The sequence below is a fragment of the Papilio polytes genome, unplaced genomic scaffold (assembly GCF_000836215.1).
Source record: "Papilio polytes unplaced genomic scaffold, Ppol_1.0 DF823510.1, whole genome shotgun sequence".
Classification (NCBI taxonomy): Eukaryota; Metazoa; Arthropoda; class Insecta; order Lepidoptera; family Papilionidae; genus Papilio; species Papilio polytes.
This window is the reverse complement of record NW_013525694.1, coordinates 890,317-911,329: the sequence shown is the minus strand read 5'-3', so window position 1 is coordinate 911,329 and position 21,013 is coordinate 890,317. Positions and strand designations below refer to the sequence as shown.

Genomic DNA, 21,013 nt, shown 5'->3' with positions numbered 1-21,013 from the left:
CAATGACTTTCATAAAAGAATACAATGTTTGGAAAACGTGCTACAAAAAATGTATCATTAGCTCGAAGAAATTGGCTTTCATAGCGCTAATTGCCTCCGGGTAAGCGAAACGCCTCCGCACAGCCAGAAAATATCTCCATCGTGTTATTTCTTGCCCTTTTTGTTCAATTCCGTGTTATTACAGACCAAAAAAAAAGTATTGCTTCACTATTTTTTAACAACAACAAAATAACCGGTCAATTTTCTTGCTTAAACGCGACAAGAAATTAAATTGCTTCAGACATTAAATGTATTTATATCTTGTTTATATTTACCTTTTAAATTTTAGATTTAAAAGGTTTGAGTTGTAATTGTTTAAAAATATCACCTAGAATTTTTTTTTACATCCAAATAAGATTACAAAACCAAAAATACAATCTCCTATTTCGCAGTATAATAAAATCATAACATCATTTTAGTCTACTTTCACTTTCCATCCTTGTCTGATACAAATTGATGGGAAGGAGATATGACGGAGGAAGAGCAGCATGGGAAAGGGAAATATCCTCTTGCTATGCGCCACCTACTCTGCCGGTAATAGGTACACAAGGTATCTGCAATTGCAGTTAGAAAACCCATAGATGTGGGCAGCGATCACTGTACTATTTCGACAAATTCGGATCGCTTACTTGATCATCTCGAACTAAAAATGTTCAGTAAAAAATTACTTTAAGGTTTTTTAGATTAACATTAGACTGTGTAATTCAGAATCATAAACATAATTTTGTAAAGAGACAGGAAAAGCTTTTAATGAACAACATGTCTTAAAATAGCTAGTCGTGTTTCTGATATTAAATTGGCTATCAAACTAAGAAACTGTTGACGTGTTACGTTAGGAATATATTAATATTAAACTCGAGCGATACAAGCTGAGGTGTTAAATGTCGATGTGAATTTATAGTCCACCACCTGTTATGGCGTCACTACGTTTGAAATTAATTTAATATACAAATAAGGTATTTACGTCATGAAATAACAAGAACATCGTATTGGTTGTCTTTTCAATACCGATAACAAAAAACGCTGATTTTCACTTCATTTGTTTGTTAATCTTTATTATTTAACATCAAATAAACATGCTTGTTTGCTTTCTTCAACCGTAAAAATATTTACAAAATTAACTACTAAAATGTTGACCCGTACGATACTAGAAATGTATCACAGTTGATTTTAAAAATATATAGAAAAAATAATCTCCAACACTTTATAGTCTAATAGAATCTGTCAGTTTATCAGTCGATCACTTACCTATCCATTAGTTTAACACTAACTATAAGGCTTATTTACACAGTAGTAATTGATTGTAATCCCGTGTTCGTAAACCAAGACACGCGTCCGTGTTTACTCGTATGAACGTAATTGTTAATAAATACAAATCAGACGTAGCCATCAACTTGCTCTTATCCCTACGTAGGGTCGGCACAATGCTGCTCTTCTCTACATTTCTATCAGCCGTCATATCGGAATCCACTATATTCTTAAGTATATCATCTTTCACACAATTCATTCCCACTTTCTTAGGTCTTCCTCTACCTTTGTAGCCATCCACATTTAGTCTTAATATTTTCTGGTTTACCTGACAATCAAAATTTGTATTGAATTTATAAAACGTTCTAATTATCTTTTCAAGTGATTTAGTCTTCAATGTCCAATTTCAAACGTATTAACACCTTCATATTCGTCATTTAGATGTGTCCCTTTACATATTACTAAAATTAAATATTGTTAGTAGTACCGTATCCACAATAAAATTAGAAAGTCCAAATGTTATTGTGTCGAGAATCACCTGCCTTTCCCCAATACTTACATAACCTTGATGCTAACTCTTTGTGTACAGTACAGCGGCGCGGCCATTGTTGGCAATTGAATGGGCAAACAGATTGCATCTAGTACTTTCCTACGTCCGACAATACCAATTACCGTCGGACGCCCTGAAGTCTTATTCTTCTAAGTGGAGTACAAATAGAATTGAGCAATCAGTTGTTTGGTACGTTTTGTTCGTGCTACTTTAAGTCCGATTGTTTTAATTCAAGCTTGATTGAGAACAATATTCTATTAAACTAGTTAATTATTTCTATCTTATTATGTTTTTAATTACTTTACTCGTAGAGTTCGCTAAATTATCCTATTCATGTTTTTTTTTTTAATAACATAAGGTAGCAAACGAGCAAGCGGCCACCTGAAACCACCGAAATGGAAAGCGACCGCTGCCCATAGACATCCGCAATTGCAGATGCGTTGCCTACCCTTAATTGATGGAGGAGGAGACGCACATAAAGTGGACATTTCCCCTTCCAATGCGTCTCCTCCAGCGTCAAATCCACTTTTCCTTCCCGTACCTTTCTCTGACGAAAAGGGTAGAAAGGGGAAAGGGACTAAAATTAGGCCTCCGGCATCACACTCATCAGACGAAACGCAGAATTGCTTCCACTTCACGCCTGTCTTCTGTGTGGTCGTGGTATTACACGGGACGAGCCGGTCCATTCGTGCGAAGATTCTATAGCGGGCTCTAACACTGCCACATATCTTGACATTAAGCTTGCTTGTTTAATGAAATGTTAGATACCATCTATTTGACTAAAATAAACATCTCAACATTGTAATATATCATTTTTGACACAGTCATATTAGAAAATAATTTTAACAACCTATAACTCACATCTGAACATAAACATTAACCGATATACATTGAACTGTGTATATCAGTAATGTTCAATATAAACAACATTCCTGAAGGAAAGTAAATACCGTGAAGGCATACCAGCTGGGCAGGCATTCGACCAATTTACTCTGACCTCTCGGACCACGCACTCCACTGCACTTGCAAGGCAAAATCAAATCAATGAATCTAAGATTGTATAAGCTCTTACGGCTGTAGCATTAGGAAAATAAGCTACAACTTTTAGGTTTTGATGCAATATTGAAATATGTGCCTTTACCAGCTTATATGAAGTAGAGTGCCAGTTACATGAATGCCTTTTGTATTAATTTATTTTTTATGATTATAAATCTAGTTAAGAAGCCTCATAGAGAGAGCATACATTCAGAATTACTAGATTAAGTAACAATTAAAAATGACGTATTTAATTTAATTATAATTAATCATACTGCCGAGCCGAGTTACTTTATAAAAAAATATTCAACTGTCTTTGTTGCTATAACTGACCCAAGATAATTGCAATAAGCCACGTCATACGCAGGCGCACCTAAGGCGCCAATAATTGCATATCTCAACCTGTTATAGATAGTTTATGCAATAACTGGTATTTAATAAATCACGGAAGCGTATACCTTGGTTGCTAAGTGGTTACTAAGTAATTACGATATGAAGGCAAACTTCGAAACGACAAAGTAGTCCAAGCTCTAATAATTATGCTGTCAAAAAGTGGAACACTTTATATCTCATTAAAAGTGCGGTAGACTAAAGAAATCCTTGATTCCGTGAAAGAGGATATGCTTTTAAAGGGAGTAAATTCACTTATGATTGCTGACAGAGATGTACGGAAGATCAGTACATGATGTGCCCATATAGACAAGGGCAGATCAATGGATATAACTGATCCAAGCTCTGAGTTGCCGTCTATCGAAAACCTTATACAAAATATCTTGCCAAAGGTTTAGTTAGTTTTCGAAACCAATCAAAATGCTACTACTGGCTACGATGAAACGGACATATCCAAAGATATTTTGTCAAATATACGACCAGTAGGACAATAATAATCAATTGTCATACTGCATGAAGAAATTATGCGCTGTGCAAAAATAGATTTGCAATAGTAGCAACCTTTGTCCCAGTCGTGTCCCACGCGACCTCATTCTGTACTCCGATATAAGTCGTGAGGACGAGATTAGATTTTCTGCGCATACCGAGCCAAATACAATCGACATGACAAGATATTTGAAAGTAAGGTCAATCGATATTAAAAAACACTCAGATTCAGTAAGGATTAAAAATTACTCGAGTGCCCTGCGCTAATTCCATTGTATCACAATCGCATTTTAACCAAATTTTAGTAAAAATGTTTAATTAAGACAACATTAACAATGTAAGTCTATCTTTATCCTGCGCTTGTCTATACTAATCTACATTAATATTATAAAGAGGAATTCGCATTTTTGTATGTATTAAAATAACTCAAAAACTACTGGGCCGAATACAAAAATTCTTTCACCATTAAAAATCTACGTAACCACTGAGTAACATAGGCTATACTTTTTTACTTCTTTTTAATCTGAATAAAATTAAAATCACAATCTCATTTATAACATTGTTTTATAGTGATGTACAGACAAAGAGGTTCGAATGAAACATATTTTGACAGCACTTAGTACGATAGCTGAATGGTAAGAACTTGGTAAGACTAGTAAGTCTTGGTAAGTTGACATTAAGCTAGCTGCCAGTCAGAGTAGTTGTAAGCTGTAGGGATTTCCTCTATCTAGTCCACTTCTTAATGCTCTGGTTAGACCGAAGGTGTCTGCAACTTCAATTAGTTGATAGGTGACTGAGCTTCAAGACATTAAAGCTACCTTTAAGCTTTTAAAACTTAATTCTTGTAATAAATTTTATAAGGGTTAATGAAGATATATATGCTAGGATATGTATCAAGAGAATGGATATCTGAGAATTATTGATTTAAAGAACTCGATAAGGCAATTGGAATGCAATATTCGTCAACAAAAATTAATGTTGCATCGTATTTCAGAAGCACATCGAATATAACAATTTAAACAACATTCAACATCGACATAAAATCATATTACATTTAAATTACAATTTGATAAAATGATTACGAATATTAAATTTTCGAAATCATGCAATTATTACAATTAAAATATCGTGGACGTGACTTTCCGTACGGTGAAGTTATAATTTAATTGAAAACATCCGCAATTTTGTCCGGACCGTGTTAGCGGGCAAAACATGTGAATCAATTAACATAGACAACGCATTAATCAATTAATTAAATAAAGCCTTTATGAGTACGAGTGTTTGGTTTGATTTAATTTTTGCGCATGTCCGCTTGTTATTACGTGTACAATTTGTATTGTAAATTGATTTAAAATTCGTATTTAATATTTTACTATTTATTTATTGTATTAACTATACTTTTGTAAACATGATTAAGAATACTTTAATAGTACAGTTTTTAAGTGAGTTTGTTTCACTAAAATGTTTGTTTCACTTTCTTCTTTAATGCTATTTAGAAAAAATCTTTAAGTTACGTTATTAGGCACTAGCTTCCGCCCACGACTCTGTCAGCGTGGATTAATAAAAACAAAAGAAAGTAGCCTATGTGTTCTGCCAGACTATACTACATCTATGCCAAATTTCATCGAGATTCGTTGAGCCGTGTAGGCTACAAACATCGATCCATCCACACTTTCACATTTAAAAAATTAGTTTGATTATTTTAGACACGTTAATATGCTATAAAAATAACTTTTTAAAACTCTAATATATTAAAAGAAATGGTTTCAAGTTTTATAAAAGGTCTTATAATTTATGTTACTCTAATAGTAACCGTTGGAAGTTTAAGGCGAGGAGTTAAATTACGACGTCTACGCGCCGACTGGAATACATGAATATTAAAAGCTTCTAATAGCCTATAAATGTCGATAGATGGAGTTACGGGAATTAATACTTTAATGATATTTTACTACGGTGACATTGTACAAAAAGGATTTTGAACTTCTGGTATCTATACTCCTATACTATTATAATAAAGCGTAAATACACACTTCTTTGTTGCCTAAGATGTCAGTAATTGTTGCATATTTTTGAATAATTCTTTTTTTAATAAAAAGCCCTACTTGCGTCATGCTTTAGGCTATATATTTTCAAGCTGTTAAACTTAGGGGTAAATATTTTGGATAAAAACCCTAATGTGGGAAAGAGACCATAAGTTGCTGCCAACATCAAGGAAGTAAAGTTGCCATTATGTCATGTCATTTTGACAATTGCAATTGACAATTTGACAAATGTAAACAATTAAATAAAATTTTCATAATTACATGCGGATGAAGTCGCACGGGAACAGATAGTATTTAATACGACCAAAAACATGCCTTTAAAGATGTTTCTATCTATCAATCTGTGTAAATTCATGGTTCTTTCATAACTGGTCGTCTAACAACTAGACTATCGGGTCTTTTCATTACAATAATACCAGAGGATCCTCTAAATCAAATTACTTTGTGCAAAAATTGTTCTTGTACCTTCAAAAGGAATGTATTTACATATTTCGTTTCATCTTCTAACTTTAATTTTATTATTATGGAATTACTTTCCGAAATGATTATTTCGGCTTTTATTTTACGTAGTCACGTTTATTTACTTTGACTTTTAAGAGACAGGACCTGTCAAGCGCACTTGTTGCGCTCTGATATATAAAAGCTAAAAGTAATTCGTCACTTGCTTGTGTGTTCATTTTCTTTGAATCAGAATTCGTATCAAAATATGGTGGAATTAATTTATTACAACGATCGCGGCGGCTTTTCGCATAGTCCGTTTTTCTATAGTCAAAATTGAGAAAGCCACAACTTACCTTGAGTGCTTTAATTAAGCTTATCTTTTCCTTGTAATATCATAAGCTTATTTTTATTATAAGAAAACAACAAAAGATTATTAAATGAAACTTAATTAAAAACCGACAATAGAAATAAAATGTAATTTTGAATAAGATTTTGATAAAACTTAACTTTACAAGGGAGTTAGTTTTATATTTCATATACTATTTACTGAAAACAAATGCTTCAAATGTCTGATACAGCAATAATGGTCGTTTGGTAAAATGTTTACTCGAAAGCGACAAAGCCGACTGCCGGCTAACTAGGCCTTTGAGCTGTTAAACTAACATTTGTTTCCAAGAAATTTCTGCACGAAACGATTGTTGTATCTAAATTCTACAACAAGAGGATGTTAAATAAATTTTAGTTTAATTTTTTATAAATTGTACAGTGGCAAATGAGTAAGCGGCCATCTTGATTCGCAAAGCAAAGCGATCGCTGTCTATAAATAGTAATTGTAGTTTTCCGAAAGAACTAAATAATTGTCCAATAACATATTTTTTACTGTTATTGTCAACTAGATTTCGCCCGCGACTCAGTCCGCGTGGAATAAAAAAAAAACAAAAGTAATTAGCCTATGTGTTCTTCCGAACTATGTTCTACATCTATGCCAAAATTCATATATATCCGTTCAGCAGTTTAGGCTACAAACTCAAACAAACTTCCATCCATCTAAACTTTGGCATTTATAATATTAGTATGATTAAAAAGAAATAACACTCTTTGTGTTGTCTTTAGTACAGTAGGAATTGCAAAAGTACGAGCAAATTGGACGCTGAATTTGTCTTCGAATAACAAATGTTCTTAAACTATACCCTCCCTTAAATAAAAATTCCCTAGGCGATAATATTTCGAGCGCGCGCACACCTTAAGCTAAACTTTCGCACGACTAATTAATCGCGATTTTATTCCTATATGCTATATGGAGATACGCACACTACTCGATTTTTAGTTGTGCAATTAGACAATTGAATTGGCTGCGAAACAATCGACAAGCGCACAACAGTTCTGCGATAGTTTAATCAAATCCGCTGTTAAAGTGATAACAGATTGTTCCTTTTTATTTGGATTTTAAAACGTTATTACTGTAAAGACTAACAAATTGATTGCGTTGCTATTGTCAAACGCGTTGCGAAGTGTGGTTAGGAAACCTTGGTACGCAAGTCTATGAAATCACTATTGTTATCAATAATTAAATAACATTGAAATGCTACCGTGAGATTGGTAAATCACTGTGAGAAATTCTACTGTTTACAATGATGAAAATGAAATGCTAGAAAGTGAAAATATGCATCCAGATCTCCGTAAAAGAAATAGATTTTCACAAGCTCTCAACTTGTGAAACTATCCTAAGAAATACAAAGAAATTTCTGAGTTAATTTGACTTCAGGCGACCGACTATCTATTTAACTACAGTTGGTAAAAGCAAAGGTTTGGTATATAAGTTTACTACGACATAGAATTTTCAATCAAATTGTAAAATACTTTAACAATTGTTATGCGTACATTCAATGCATTTCCAACGGTTTGTAAACAATGACTCAGCTATACAAACTGTCTTTAACGGTAAACGCAGCGTAAGCACTTGTTTACAATTGAACGTCGGGTAATTTAATAGGTGGTTTACCAGTGTAAACACGATTAAAAAGGTACCGTCATTTCATTTAAAATTACAAACACATTAATTTGAAGTACTAAGAATCATGTCTTATCTAAATCTATTTCAATCTTTAGTTTATAGAGTCGACGCCAGTCAATTTTTAATTAAAATTCGTATAATTATACTTGAATTTCTTTTGACAAAGCTAATCAGCCAGTTACTACGAGTTGTTTCTGATTATAAACTACTTTGATCAGCGCCATCTATCGCCAATTACCCTGAAACACTCACCCTCTGCGTGGCGTAGCACGGGGGGTCGAGCGCGCCCCCGGGCCGAAACATCGCCGCGCTGACTGCTGCCATCTGCCGGCTACCTCACTTTGCCCTTCCACCGAGACATCGCTCTGTAACAAAGCAAAAATAACATTCAACAATAAGCTTTCGTCTTATAGTTTTAAGGTCGATATTTACTAACGAACGTAGTTTCTTGTTGCGTATGATTCAACTGTGATGTCAGATCTTAAAAGCTGTATAGCCAATTGATATAAATAAATATGTATAACTGTGTACTAGAATGGACTATAGACGAATGAAGACTGACAAAGAAACCTCTTGATCTTAACGAAGATCCAGATGTTTGGATAGTCAGAACGAAAACCGACCCCAAAATAACGGTAAAATTAGGCATGTAGGTACTCAAGTGGACTATAGAGTTCTATGCAAAGATAATAATTATTTTTTTATTCACTGCCGAGTTGTAGCGTATATTTTCCCATTACGAGTAGCAGGTAAGCATTGTGCAACGCATCCGCACAGTAGTTGCAGTTTGCCGGTGCACTCGGTGTCAATGACCTACCATAGAGCCGCGGCTTCCCACACGGCTCGTGTTAATGACTGCACAAGTACGTACGCAAAGATACTCTACGTATCCGGATTGTTTGTTAAAAACAAAAGACACTATTAGGTATAAAGAATTAAATTCACTTCCCACTTCGATTATCGTACTTACTGTAACCATAAGGGCGATGATTGAGCGCATTTGTATATTACTTTGGTAAATCTTAGACCTTATTGCATTTTTATAGTCAAGTTACTGTATATCTCTTTTGTAGCTGCAAACTTACTCTTGATCTTGTGAAGCTTAAATTTGAAACAAATTATATTTTAAACGTAGTAAATTTTTAAATCTAATAATTAACGAAATGATTTATGATCAAATAATTAAATATCCTAAACCAATTAAAGATACGCATAGCAGAAATGAAAATATATTTTCAAATTAACATTCATATCTTTACAAAGTGGTCTGCAAATATAAATGAATTATCCTAAAGGTCATATAAATATGCAACTATAAAAAACCTTGTGATCTACCAATTATAGTATTACAATAATAGTTAAAACAAGCTCGCCTCGAATTTCTACAATAACCGAGTCAGTATTCAGGAAGAACACATCAACGATTAATCTTATATCTAGTATGATTTGAAATAAATTTAAAAAACTAGCTATTGCTCGAGACTTCACTTACGTGAAATCTATACTATTATAATTATTTTTCACACACTTCTTTGTTGCCTAAGATGTCAGCAATTACAGCATATTTATGAATAATCTTTTTGTAATAAAAAGTCCTACACTTACGGCACGCTTTAGGCTATATATTTTCAGTCCAATAAACATAGGGGTATACATTTTGGATAAAACCCTAATGTGGGAAAGAGACTATAAGTTATTGCCAACATCAAGGAATCAAGATTGCCAACGTTTGTGTCACGTGATTTTGACATTTGTTATTGATAATTTGGTAAATGGAAACAATAAAACATTTTTTCATAATTTCATGCGGATGAAGCCGCACGGGGACAGCTAGTTATAAAATAAAATAAAACACAGTCTATGCTATTCTGCCTTAAAGTAAATTTTTAATGGTGAAAGAATCTCTGAAAACGGCTCAGTAGTTTTAGAGTTATTACGTAGAGTTATACATACAAAAATCCTAAAATACAAATCTTTCCTCTTTATAATACTAGTGTAGATAACAGAAATATTTTTGCATTTTCTACTTTGTTGAGGAAAATAGCAGTGAATGTTTTTAATTAAATTCTAACCGTTTAAAGGAATAAATAAACTAAACACTGCACAATTTCAATTAATCTCTACATAAAGTAAAGTAGGATTTTAATTGAGAAAAAATATACAAATTGTTGAAAATCTAATCAAAATGGCTTAACTTCATTTTAGTTAAATATTTCTTTGAAGCACTTTCTTCTTGGCGATTAGGTGTGGGTTGTCTGCAACTAGGAGTATTTCTCAATAGTATATTACCATCATTGTATAAGAAATAGATAAAGGAATGAAGACGTATTTCTCTTTACGTTAATATACAAAACATAGATGTGCAAGGACATTGAATAAATTTTAATATATCATCTCATTAAGAGCACGCGCGCACCTTTGATTAAACTACGCACTATTTAACGCGCTTTTATTCCTATGTGCTTATATTAAGGTGTTCGCACTATTCAATTTTAGTTGTGCAACTAAACAGTTGAATGGATTGCGAAACAATCGACAATCGCACAACAATTGTTCGATAGTTTTGTCAAACGGCGCTCGCTCTTAGTAAATAATTTACAAGTGTATAAAATAACTACATCTTGTATGCGGATTCCCTATTACAAATGTTTTGTTTTTACATCTTAACTTAAAAATGCAATTTACGGAAAATGGTTTCTGAATACTTAAAATTAAAAAAAAACACTAAAAATGCCTTAACTACGTCAAAATTGATTGCATTTTAGTAATGTCATTGTCAATTTACATATAAACATTTTAATACAATATTTCTTTACCTTGAAATATGGAACGTTGTATAACGTGTAATTATGATCACCAGTTGATTCGTTTTTATTAAGCATACCCTATACAGTAGATTCTCTGTGACATGAACAATTTAATTAAATTCTAATATCGGGTACACAATTTGGGGCAGTGTACAGCGGGTAAAAGCCGCAATCAATGACTGCGGTATGCTTGCGATGCGCGTCGTAAATTGTGTACACAGGCTTACAAAGACTTAGTAATTTTTAATTACATTCATAAAACAATTCTTGTGATCGAATTACGATGGTTAAGTTGTAGAAATAGCAGTCATGTGAGCAGAGAACTGTTTTGAGGTACTAAAAGCCTATACACGGAACACAAAATAATTCAGTATCTGGTTCAATCTGTCGCCATACACGAACCTTAATTTACAGACACCGTTAAAATTGAGTCGTTTATACTAAATCAACTCTACACTTAGTAACAATACTTACTAAATAAGAACCTAAGCATATTTATTTATTAAGACCATAAAAAATCACATGATCACAAAGTCCTTTTCTATTCTAGGTCCTAGGTCCTAGGTCCTAGGTCCTTCTAGGTCTTGTATATGTTAATCTTACTAATATTATAAATGCGAAAGTTTAGATGGATGGTTGTTTGTTAGAGTTTGTAGCATAAACTGCTGAACGGATTTTGATGAGATTTCGCAAAGATGCAGAGGATCTGGAAGAGTGCATATAATGCTTACTTTTGTTTTTAATTCCACGCAGACAGCGTCGCAGGCGAAAGCTAGTTATCTAATAAATCAATTGTAATATCATAACATTCATTGTCTCGATATCAGACATCCGTAGCATCGGTAACCGCTTTTCACTTCACGAATGATTTACCACGACCGCAACACGTCTACTTTCCCACGGTTGTATTCACATTGTTACTAATCATAATGATATTTAAAATACTAAGGGCCTGTCCCACTAAATTGTAAATTGTCTGATAACAATCCAACGTGTAAACTATGTGATGGAAATATTGGATTTGTTACCTATCTGACAGTGACGACAGCTTAAAAATGTAAGCTATTTGAGCTTACTATATCAGCCAGCAGTGGGACAAGCCCTGAATCTGCTATCTTAAATGTTCAGGTCTAGTTAATATCTATTGTACAAAATAATTAACTTTTAAGGGAGTTTAAACACGAATGCACTAAACAACTGACTATAGATAGAAAAATAATTTCTCTATCTTTTCCCACTCTTCGTGTTTATTTATTACGGCATGTTGCCAACCTGCAGACAACCCTACTTGAGGAAATAGAATACGATTGAATGTTTTTTTTAAGAAATAAATACTTTAATGTTTCTAAACATCATTCATTCATCAATGTATAGAAATCGAAGAATTTACTTATGTAAACCGTGTCGGACCTATAGGGCCGTAATATATCACGTACCGGAACCTATACGTATAGACAATTTACACTAAAAACTGCATTAACAGTCACCGTACATCAAGTACCACTTTCTACGGGAGAAACGCGCCTACATGTTAATGCCGCCTTTGAGTTGTAGACACATATGGCTATTAGGCAATATTGGTCGCGACGGCCGCGATTGCTGTGCCCCACTCGGCAAACAGCGCTATAAAACAGGGCTGCTCAAAGCGAGGTTCGTGGTTACATTTGTTTAATGCGACCCACAAAATATTGTACTAATGTTTTACTTTATGTAAATGTAAATTGTTGAATTTACATGAAGTCTTAAAATATGCTTACAACGGTTATTACTGTCGTGGACAAAAATGTTTACCAATAATATAAAATGAAAAAAAAAATTGTATGTATTGAAATAACTCAAAAACTGTTGGATCTGTTTCAAAAATTCTTTTACCATTAAAAAGCTACGTTATCAGTGAGTAATATAGGCTGTGCTTTTTATTTATTTTTTAATTTTACATGGGTGTAATGTTATTTTAACAATGGTATTTACTTGTGATTTTCTATACATTAAATGTATTACGTATTGTTTTCTTGACAACATTTCCTGACAGTAACCAGTTAGAAAAGTGAAGTCGGCTTATTGGCCCATTAAGTTTTTTCTATGACAATAAAAATCCAAGATGCCAGTTGGATAGACAGCTAAGACAAAAACGGACTTCAAGAATAAGAAATCTTGTTTACAGTTGCGTGCACATACAATAAATAACGATTATAAACGGTATTACAAAGGGATAGGGTTTATATTCAATTATCAGAATTTGTCATCATACCAAGCCTGTCTATCGAAGACGAGCATAACATCAATCATTATTTCAATCTTTAACGCAATTACTTAGATACTAAGTAAGCATACATCTTAGATTCCTACAATACTTACGAAATACCTAAGTGAGTTATGCAAGTTCCTAGATAAGCAAATTACATAACTAACTCTGGTTCTGAGCGATCTTTGTTTCTTTCCTAAAGTGTGACAACCACTAAACCTTATTTTTATCTTATGAAAAAAAAAAATTAGTAAAGTAATAAAATTGTATTAATTATCCAAGCTGTTATTAGTTCAACAGGAGGAATTTTTCCCTCAGCCTATTTAACGATTCCCGAAAACTGGCTGAACTCAAATTTCTCACAAATGGCTTTAAATTGCATTGGAAATCGTACCTTTATAAATTGAGATTAATGATCCAATGCCGTGCGCCCGCCTCGTATATCACGACCTTCTCTTTGAAATCAATTGAATATCGTTTTACTTCTAGAAATCTACTACGTATTTATGTATGCGTATTCAATTCTAAAATATACGAGTACTAAACAAGTGATATGATAACAGTCGCGGCTTAAATACAAACTATACTGAGAATACTACGTTGAAAGTTACAATTACTGTTAACGCCTTATTTTATGCTCTTTGGACTGCTTTTGTAACGTTAAAACACACTAAGGCGTGTGTCAAAGGAGTTCAGAGATCTAAAATCTATACTATAAATATATAATAAAAGATAAATGTTTGCATTTGGAGAAATTGAGAAGCAAAAGTTTAGCGTGGTATGGATATGTTATGCGACGAGACGATGGGATCATAAAACAAAAAGTGTTAAGATTGAATGTGGATGGCTACAAAGGTAGGGGAAGACCGAAGAAAGTATGGATGGATTGTGTGAGATGTGAGAAGAGGATATGCTTAAGAAAGGAGTAGATTCAGATATGATGGATGAGAGAGATGTATGGCACATACTGTGCCGACCCTCCGTAAGGGATAACGGCAAGTTGATGAAATGTCTGCATTTATGAATAACTGGCATTTACCCTGGAAATCATTCGCGTAGAATGAAAATTACGGGTTATTCCAGAGTATGGTCTACATCTGTGCTAACCTACGAGATCCGCTCTTCGATTCTGGAGATATCTTCTAACAAACATCCATTCATCTAAACTTTAGCATTTACAATATTGCTAAGATAAGATTTTCTAATTGTCTAATACAATTATCATGAGTACATTTGTCTTGAAATATTCGCGGAATTGAACTTCTGTCATTTCAAAGAAAGATGTATAAATTAACATAAACAAAACAAAGTAACGCTTCCCATCAAGACTATGAACTCTAACAATCAACAGTAGTGTCACGTGCAAACGGGTAATAAGCACGTGCTCGGATCCATTGGTAAAGGTGAAAACAGACGGACAGATATGAATTACAAAATAAGTACGCAGTATGAACACCTGACCGTGAAATTTCACTATTGTAACACCTGATCAAATATTTCTTATCTCTGTTTTTACTAAAGGAATGAAAGAGATCAACGCCTCCTTTCCTACAAGTATTTCGTTTTAATAATTAAGGAATTTGTATGACATCTTTAATTTCAAATGATTTTTGAATGACGCCAGATATAAGATTACTTCTTGTGGCATTCATTAGGCGGATGATAAATGAAACTTGATCGCATTCTTCGGTCGCTAGTGCGTTTTACCCTTATGCATGTGCAGATGGTGCAGTGCTGACTCTCAAAGTTTTGTTTGCGTAGTTTTGTCCCACGACAATTTCTATTTACGTTTGCATACAAACACCGTCTTACTTTATTTAGATACTGCGGTAAAAAATAAAAGTTTGTTAAATTAAATTTAATTAAAAGAAACTAAACATAATTGCGAAAAGTGTAATTAATTTCAATTCAATTATTTAGCAATATCAAACAATTTAAAGCTGCATAACATACAAGGAGTCAGACTGACCTTATTACGAAAGCTGTCAATTTATTTGTATACAGAAATACAACAACGGACCTCGTTAACTGCAAGGCTGAGCTGTCGCGAAAAAAATATACAATTACATGTTGACCGCGACCCGAAACATGACCGGTTGCAGGGTTGCCAGGATTCAGTGAATCTGGGCCACTTATGTATTACTATCTTACATTATTAAGTTATTTAGAGTTATTACAACAATCTAAATGTCAAAGTTGAGATAAGAAAGTTAATTGAAAGGCAATAATTTGATTTTCAATTAAATCTTTATACCTTTTCACCTTTTTTTGTTAACAATCTTTACTGTTATAATAAAGCGTAAACACAAACTTCTTTGTTGCCTAAGATGTCAGCAATTACAGCATATTTTTGAATAATTCATTTTTTTAATAAAAAACCTTACACTTACATCACGCTTTAAGTTATATATTTTCACGCCATTAAACTTAGGGGTAATTATTTTGGATAAAAACCTTAATATGGGAAAGAGACCATAAGTTGCTGCCAACATCAAGGAAGCAAGATTCCATAGTAATTGGTATTTTGACATTTACAATTGAGAATATGATAAATGCAAACAATTAACTTATAATTTTATGTGGATGAAGCCGCAAGCAATCAGCTAGTTAAGTATAAAATACGGATTTAAACGCAATTTCGTACTAACAAAAATATATTTCCTTTATATAAATTATTACATCATGTAATCATATAAATATTATAAATGCGAATGTTACAATGGATGGATGTTTGTTAGCGTTTGTAGCTTAAACGGCTGAACGGATCCCCATGAAGTTTGGCACAGGCTTAGAGCATGGTCTGGACGAACACATAGGCTACTTGCTTTTTTTAATTCCACGCGGACGGGTTCTCGGGCGTAAGCTAGTATAACCTAAATGTTTCCATAAAATCGGCAGTCTCCAAAAAATCAGCGACTAAGAAATCTTGCAATGACTAAACCAATCAAACGATTTATCAAAACAAATTATTACTTTCGTAGATTTATAAAGCTAACGAGTTATATGTTCTAACGTTAAAATCATCCATCATCATTACAAGTCACCAGTTCAAACCTATTTTATTTCGCACGACTGCTTAATGAGAAAATTCCAACATCTGGTATCTTTTATCATGTAATTAATTTCAAATTAAAGGTCTATAAGCATTGCTATTATTACGAATATTGCGTTATTTGAAATTTCCTACTGAACTATTGAATCATCTTTAGAGTGCTTCAAATATTTTGCATGCTGAAAATTTTATTTCCAAGCAGTCTTTCAAAATCAACGTACATATTTTTTTAATATTATCTGCGATTAAAAGCTTTTGTTTAATATTATTACCAGCCAAGGTTTATCAATATAAGATTAGGTGCTAACCATTCATGACCAAGCTGCCCTTGTCCATACATGTCTGTCGTGTCTGAATTCACTCCAAACTTGTACATCTCTTTTACACAAATCTTACTAATCTTACTTCTTACTAATATTATAAATGCGAAAGTTTAGATAGATAGATAGATAGATGGATGGATGGATGTTTGTTAGAGTTTGTAGCCTAAAGAGCTGAACGGATCTCGATGAAACTTGGCATTCACGTAGAAGATAGTCCGGACTTCTTCTGGACGTCTTCACATTCCGGTTGTCTTCACATAGGCTACTAACTTTTGTTTTTTGAACTCCACGCGGGCGGAGTCGCGGCCGATAGCTAGTCATCTATACTTTCTTCGCTCTATATTTATATATACATCATCCACTTGCCCTTATCCCTTATGGAGGGTCGGCACAGTATGTGCTGCTCTTCCATACATCTCTATCAGCCGTCATATCTGAATCCACTCCTTTCTTAAGCATATCTTCCTTCACACAATCCATCCATACTTTCTTCGGTATTCCTCTTCCTTTGTAGCCATCCACATTCAATCTCAACACTTTCTGGTTTATGTCCCCCATCATTTCGTCGCATAACATGTCCATACCACGCTAACCTTTTGCTTCTCAATTTCTCCACCACTGGCGCTACTTTCAAACTTCCTCTAATGTACACATTCTTAACTCTATCCAATCTTGTCACACCACACATCCATCTTAACATACGCATCTCAGCCACATGCAATCTGTGTATATTTATATATACAATGTGTAAAAAAATAAAAAAATAGTTATGTTACGTTTTTTATTTTTTTAATGTCGATGGCTGGTTTGGAAAGGTACAAGACCTTTGTAGCCATCCACATTTTAGACGCTAACAATCGAATATCCAAAAATAGTTAAATTAATGCCATTAAAAATAGATATCATAAAGATTACTCTGCATATGGATAGATCAAAGCGCCGTTTGTGTTTATAACGCGTAGAATATTTTTGCGAAGAATTCAAAGATAACCTATCACAATGTGAAATCTTGCTAATGTTATAAATGCGAAAGTTTAGATGGATGTTTATTTGAGTTTGTAGCCTAAACGGCTGAACGGATCTTAATGAAATTTAGCATAGACATAGAGGATAGTCTGGAAGAACACATAGGCTACTCACTTTTGTTCTTTTAATTCTACGCGGACGGAGTCGAGGGCGAAAGCTAGTATTACACATAAATATGTTGAAACAAAAACCGAACTAATAAATCACGGATTAAATTATTTTAATATATTCATACGAAAGTGGTTTGAATTGTGATAGATTTATAAATGTTAACGATCTTAATGAACTTGGCTGATTTTGAATTAATTAAAAAAAAAACTTTCTTCACTAACGATCTATTCAGAATCGTGTATTCTCAATGTGTTCATTAAAGTATATTAATGAAAACGCGTCTCGATAACGCGTGGAAATTCAAATGAGGGAAATAAACAATTCATTAACACGGATCAATAGATTACTTTTAACTACGTATGAAATTTTTAATATTTCCTTATATTCAAACTGCTGCTGGGAATTTACAAGTATGAGCGATTTCATAATAAAAACAATGTATAGATTAAAAAAAATGTTTAGTAAATGGTAGTGCTTCATGTATACTAATATTGTAAATGGAAAGATTGATTCTGATATAAAAAAAAATCTTACATTAGAAGCTATACTGTTATTGAGTAACACATAACATAGGCTACATTAACTGGAAGGGTATATATATGACAGAAAATATATGGGTCATATCTACTTTGTCATCCAGGCGAACCTGCGAAAGGTTGCTAGTTTAAACTATTATAAAAAGGAAATATTTGCATTTTTATATGTATTCGATTCACGTAAAAACTAATGGGTCTATTTTTAAAATTCCCTCACCTTTAGAAAGGTAGTTTATCTATGACATAGGCTATATTTTTTAATCTCATGCGGACGAAGTCGCGAGTAATTTTTTTATAATTTAGCTCTTAAATTAATTCTGATGAATACAAAATTCTGTAAAAAAATACATTTGACGATCATCCTTGAAAGTGTTCACATTAATAGTTTCCTTATAAAACATATAAACTGTAGTTATGTTTATTTTTGTAAACGTAATTTCATTGATGCAACGTGTTATAATGAACGTTAGCGGAGTTATTTAATGTGTCTAATTACAGTGGTAATTGGAGCGGAACGTTCACACATCAACGTTTATTTTTAGTAATAAAAAACTTACTCATTGTGCACTATTAAAATATTATCAACGAAATGACAGTTATTTCTGGATTTCTGGACTGAAGCTTCCTATCTACAATACTCATATTTACTTATTTATACTTATTTCCAAATCGCTATGACTTAGGATCCTTCAAGAAGCGAGCATATCGCCTTCTAAAAGGGTGGCAACGCGTCTGCAATTCCTCTGGTATGGCGAATGTCTAAGGGCGTCGATGAACATCTCGGTGTTCTCGCTGCTTATTTGCCCTTTATAAAAAACATCAACCACATCGCAATATCAGGGATGCTAACTTATTTGATAAGTATCTTTCATCAGCGACTCCATCCGCATGGAATTTAAAAAAAAAATAAGTTAGGCTATGTGTCCTTCCAGATTATACAATACAACTATGCCAAATTTCATCGAGATCCCTTCAGCCGTTTAGGCGGTAAACTATAACAAACAACCTTTTCCGGTACCACAATTACCGTAACGTCACACAATTAATAAACTAACACAAGCTGTTGCTTGCGAATTCGTCCGCGTGACTTTGTTACTCACAAATAAATTACCTTTCTATCTGTGAAAGAATCTTTTAAATCGGCCCAGTAGTTTTTGAGTTATTTCTATACATACAAAAAACAAATCCATCTTTATAACATTAGTAAAGTTAAAAACGTGCTTTTTATGATATGTCTTCATAATCTAATGGAAAGTAATTACACAACGTGTCTTTACGAAAGGCGCGATTTACGGCAAATCCTTTGAGTAAACCCTAAGGTTTCTATCGCGTAATAAGTCTTGTATTTTTATGTTATGAACGGGGTCAATATCGTATGTCAAATAACGCTACTCATTTACCGCACCTGTTGTATTTGACCTACTTCAGATGTAAGTATAAAAGAACAGGTGGGGAATTGGGTTACATATTAATATATTTATACCTTCAACATAACTGTGAGTACCTATTAAGATAAAGTTTACTGTAATATGTCATTATTATCAAGAAATAGGCACAAAAATGTTACATTGATTCATTGAGACATAATAAAAAAATTAAGGTCATAATCCCGGAATAAGACATCGGACCACATGGAAGAATCTGTGGGAGTCTTTCTCCGCTATAGGCAGTCCTTATATAGAGGATCAAGAGTGATACTAACCATTCTAATTTTATACAAATATTAAAGTAAATTAACTAAAAATACAAACATATATTTAGATCTAGTTGCAAATCATTTAATAACGTTTTAATATTTTTTTTTATTTGATTACTTTGTTGTTGTTCTTTGTCATTGTGTTGTATGTAGTGTTTATAGGATTAAATGTTATTTCATTTCATTACATGTCATTTCATTTCATTTCATTTCATTTCATTTCATTTCATTTCAAATATCTCTGTAAAATTTGTAAAAGTTGATTAGCCTTATAATTTCTTAGTTGTAATTTATAAATAAAGCTATCTTTATCTTACCCGTTTGTTATTTCAAAGTATTTTATGCTAATCGCTATTTCTTATTGGATACGTAATACGAGATAACATTAAACTATTAGTTGAGTGCAATTTTATATAAGAGGTGCTACATTAGAGTACGTTACGCTCTACTTTGTAAGCGTGTTAAATAGAGAAACAATACTAACCAACAATTACACTCAGCGTTCCTGTTGCGTTATCTACAACCGACTTTGTGATAACTTTTAACTAGTAACGAAAATTAAGCGATTTTTTAAAATGCTGTCGATATTTGTGTATCTATGTTTAGAGTACTTACAAATATTGTTTAAATAAATTAGTCTGCATCTGAAGATTGTCGTTTTATTCTGTGTTCCCGCCCTTTAAGAAATACAAGAATTAACTACTTGTTTGGAAGTGACCTAGACAAAATTTTCAGCCCCGCACAGCCGCGATCTGGCACGGTCTGTCCTCGTCGGTATTTCCAAACCAATACGACTTAGGGTCCTTCTAGAAGCGAGTCTACAATTTTCATAAGGCCGGCAACGCATCTGTAATTCCTCTGGTGTTGCGGATGTCCATGGGCGTCGTTGACCACTTTTGTTCCCGCCGCTCGTTTGCCCCCTCGTCTTATAAAAAATTTGATAGTTGATTTCTATTTATTATAGCAAACAAG

At 33.2% G+C, this 21,013-nt stretch overlaps 1 protein-coding gene across 2 annotated transcripts in view; it reads right to left on the bottom strand.

Annotated features, from left to right (window-relative positions):
* LOC106104617 overlaps positions 1-21,013 on the bottom strand; it is a 99,440-nt gene that overhangs the window by 21,241 nt on the left and 57,186 nt on the right. For both annotated transcript variants that reach the window (XM_013284714.1, XM_013284712.1), the window contains one exon: positions 8,498-8,610. In XM_013284714.1, coding sequence (XP_013140168.1) covers positions 8,498-8,569 — 72 coding nt within the window. In that variant the 5' untranslated portion in view covers positions 8,570-8,610. The remainder of the gene's footprint in view (positions 1-8,497; positions 8,611-21,013) is intronic.